The sequence below is a fragment of the Sitodiplosis mosellana genome, unplaced genomic scaffold (genome assembly GCF_009176505.1).
Source record: "Sitodiplosis mosellana isolate CC-2019 unplaced genomic scaffold, AAFC_SMos_1.0 Smas_scaffold_2433, whole genome shotgun sequence".
NCBI lineage: Eukaryota > Metazoa > Arthropoda > Insecta > Diptera > Cecidomyiidae > Sitodiplosis > Sitodiplosis mosellana.
Window position 1 is genome coordinate 1 of NW_022597675.1, and position 2340 is coordinate 2340.

At 37.4% G+C, this 2340-nt stretch overlaps 1 protein-coding gene across 1 annotated transcript; it reads right to left on the reverse strand.

The window, feature by feature from the left end:
• Window positions 1-1002: 1002 nt before the first annotated feature.
• On the reverse strand, window positions 1003-2289 carry LOC129571422 (gastrula zinc finger protein XlCGF57.1-like). The gene has a single exon (XM_055451224.1). It carries the CDS (start codon window positions 2284-2286, stop codon window positions 1039-1041), a length of 1248 nt encoding a protein of 415 aa, XP_055307199.1. The 5' UTR covers window positions 2287-2289; the 3' UTR covers window positions 1003-1038.
• Between the last annotated feature and the right edge of the window lie 51 nt (window positions 2290-2340).

A 2340-nucleotide genomic window follows, 5' to 3' on the forward strand; every position in this document is an offset into this window, starting at 1 on the left:
AATTCATTGCTTACTCATAATTCTGAACGAATTTCTGTAAAGATTACGATTTATCACAGTCTCAGCGTATCAGTATATATGAAAATAGTTTTATCACACAGATGGGTGTAGAAAAGCTTGTTGTGAGAGAATTAAACATTTTTTAAAGCAAAGTTTTGATTAGAAGCTTAAGAACATGGGGAGAGACACCATTAGCTATTTTTTTGAAGTTCATATAAATACTAGAGGAAAATAGCAAAAATAGCAAAAAATAGCAATATTATTGAAGAAATAGCGATTTGTTATTTACTGTTTTTAACCGTTTAAAACAAAGTTTTCGAGTTATTTTATGAAATTAAATGGAACAATTTGTTCTTTTCTATGAAATAACACTAGAAAAATTGCCAAAATATAATTTTTTGCTTTCTTTCCAAGCATACAACAATAACTTGATGAGTGTTACTTGTACGTGAACTGTCAAACTGTCACGTTGCACATTGGAAATATTAGCAAAAAATAGCACTTTTATTGAGGGAAACTAGCAAAAATAGCATACATTAGGAAACAATAGAATAAATTAGTGAAACTAGCGTTGGTGTCTCTCCCCTTGCTTAAGAAGAATGATTTCTTAAAGGAAAATCCACGATGGATGATTGCATGAAGTAATTGTTCCAAACTCTCTTATATACAGTCTACCACTGTTGCAGTCGTTAACAACTTTATTAAATCCGAAAATATTTTTACAAAAATGTTCAGAGCACAAGATTTCCTTGTATGAAATTCCATCTATTTAAATAGATTGTCTTTGACCAACAGTGAGGTTTAAAAAAAGAAAGTTTCAATTCAAAGTTCTATTCAATTTGACTTTTTATCCGAAAGATGAAAGTTTAGATGAAAATATGAAGAATGGATTAAATTTCAATTAAATTCGATATATTTCTGAAAATTTCAAACAAAGTAAGAAACAATCGCTCAATTAAGCCAATCGTTCGGTATTTGTTATTTTCTTACGATGTAGCGTTGAATCGAATGATGACCGCAGCAGATGATGGAACTTTCTTATTTCCTTAAAAGATAACATGTCTTCATATGTTTGTTGCGGTTGCTTTGGTTTGCAAAACGTACACTACACCACTTGCAGCTGAATGGCTTTTCACCTGAATGATGGACTCGCATGTGATTGCGTAAATTGGAATTTTGCAGCTTAAACACCTTGCACACGTAACACTGATGTTGACGACGACCGCAGATCTTCTCATGTGCCGTTTTATCGCCTTCTGTTGAAAATCCTCGACCACACTTGATGCATACAAATGGAAACTGATCGCGATGCTGTGCCAAATGTCGATTGAGTGTACCTTTCTGGGTGAATCGCTTTTTACAGACTTTGCATTGAAATCGACGTTCACCGGTGTGTTTTGCTTGCATATGACGTTTGAGACTGCTTTTGACAAAACATTTCAATTCGCAGAGATAGCATTCGAAACGACGTCGCTTGCAGCTCTTCTCGTGTAGTTGTTTGGCCTCTTCTCCGGCAAATCGATGACCACATTTCGAACAAGAATGAGCCAGATCATCAGTGTGAGTTCGCACGTGACAATACAAGCTATTTTTGTGTGTAAATGTTTTGACACAAACGGAACATTCATATGGTTTGCTTCCACTGTGGATTTGCTTGTGCCGATTTAAATTACATTTGAATGTGAAGCTTTTTGAACATTGATCACATTTGTATGGCCTTTCGCCTGTGTGACTATGAATGTGTGCATTGAGTTGACCTTTATACGATGTAACATAACCACACACATGACACTTGTGCTCCTTTCGTTTCTTCGCCGCCTTATTCCTCGGAATCTTTCGTCTGTTCTGCTTTCTCGATCCATCGCGTTTCTTTCCTTTGCCGTTCGCATTGGGACGTCTGTGACCGGCCTCTGATCCATCCCTTTGTTCATTGTCTTGACCGTCAAGAGCATTCGGTTCGGCTGCATCTGAGCTCCAGCCCATTGACGAAGCATTTTCTTTTCCTTTTTCTGGCTTCTCTTCTTCACACTTCACTTCCTTTTTCACATCATTCAAATCAAAGTCGATGATAAAATCACTTTCTGATTCGCGTTTCGATTCGATGTTCGATGTCGCTGTCGCTGTGGCTGCATCGCCTTCAAACCATCCATTTGGACGTGTCATCAAATCAAATTTAATGCCATTCGACGGTTCATCTTTAATGTCTGGCTCTTGCTTGATTTCGACCGCAACGCTGCCCGGCTTACGTTGCACACGGCCATCTGAAGTACCTTCGCCTGGATCCATATCCATAACCAATGCCAATCTGTCAAACAATCGAAAGGAAAGTGTGAAGAAAAC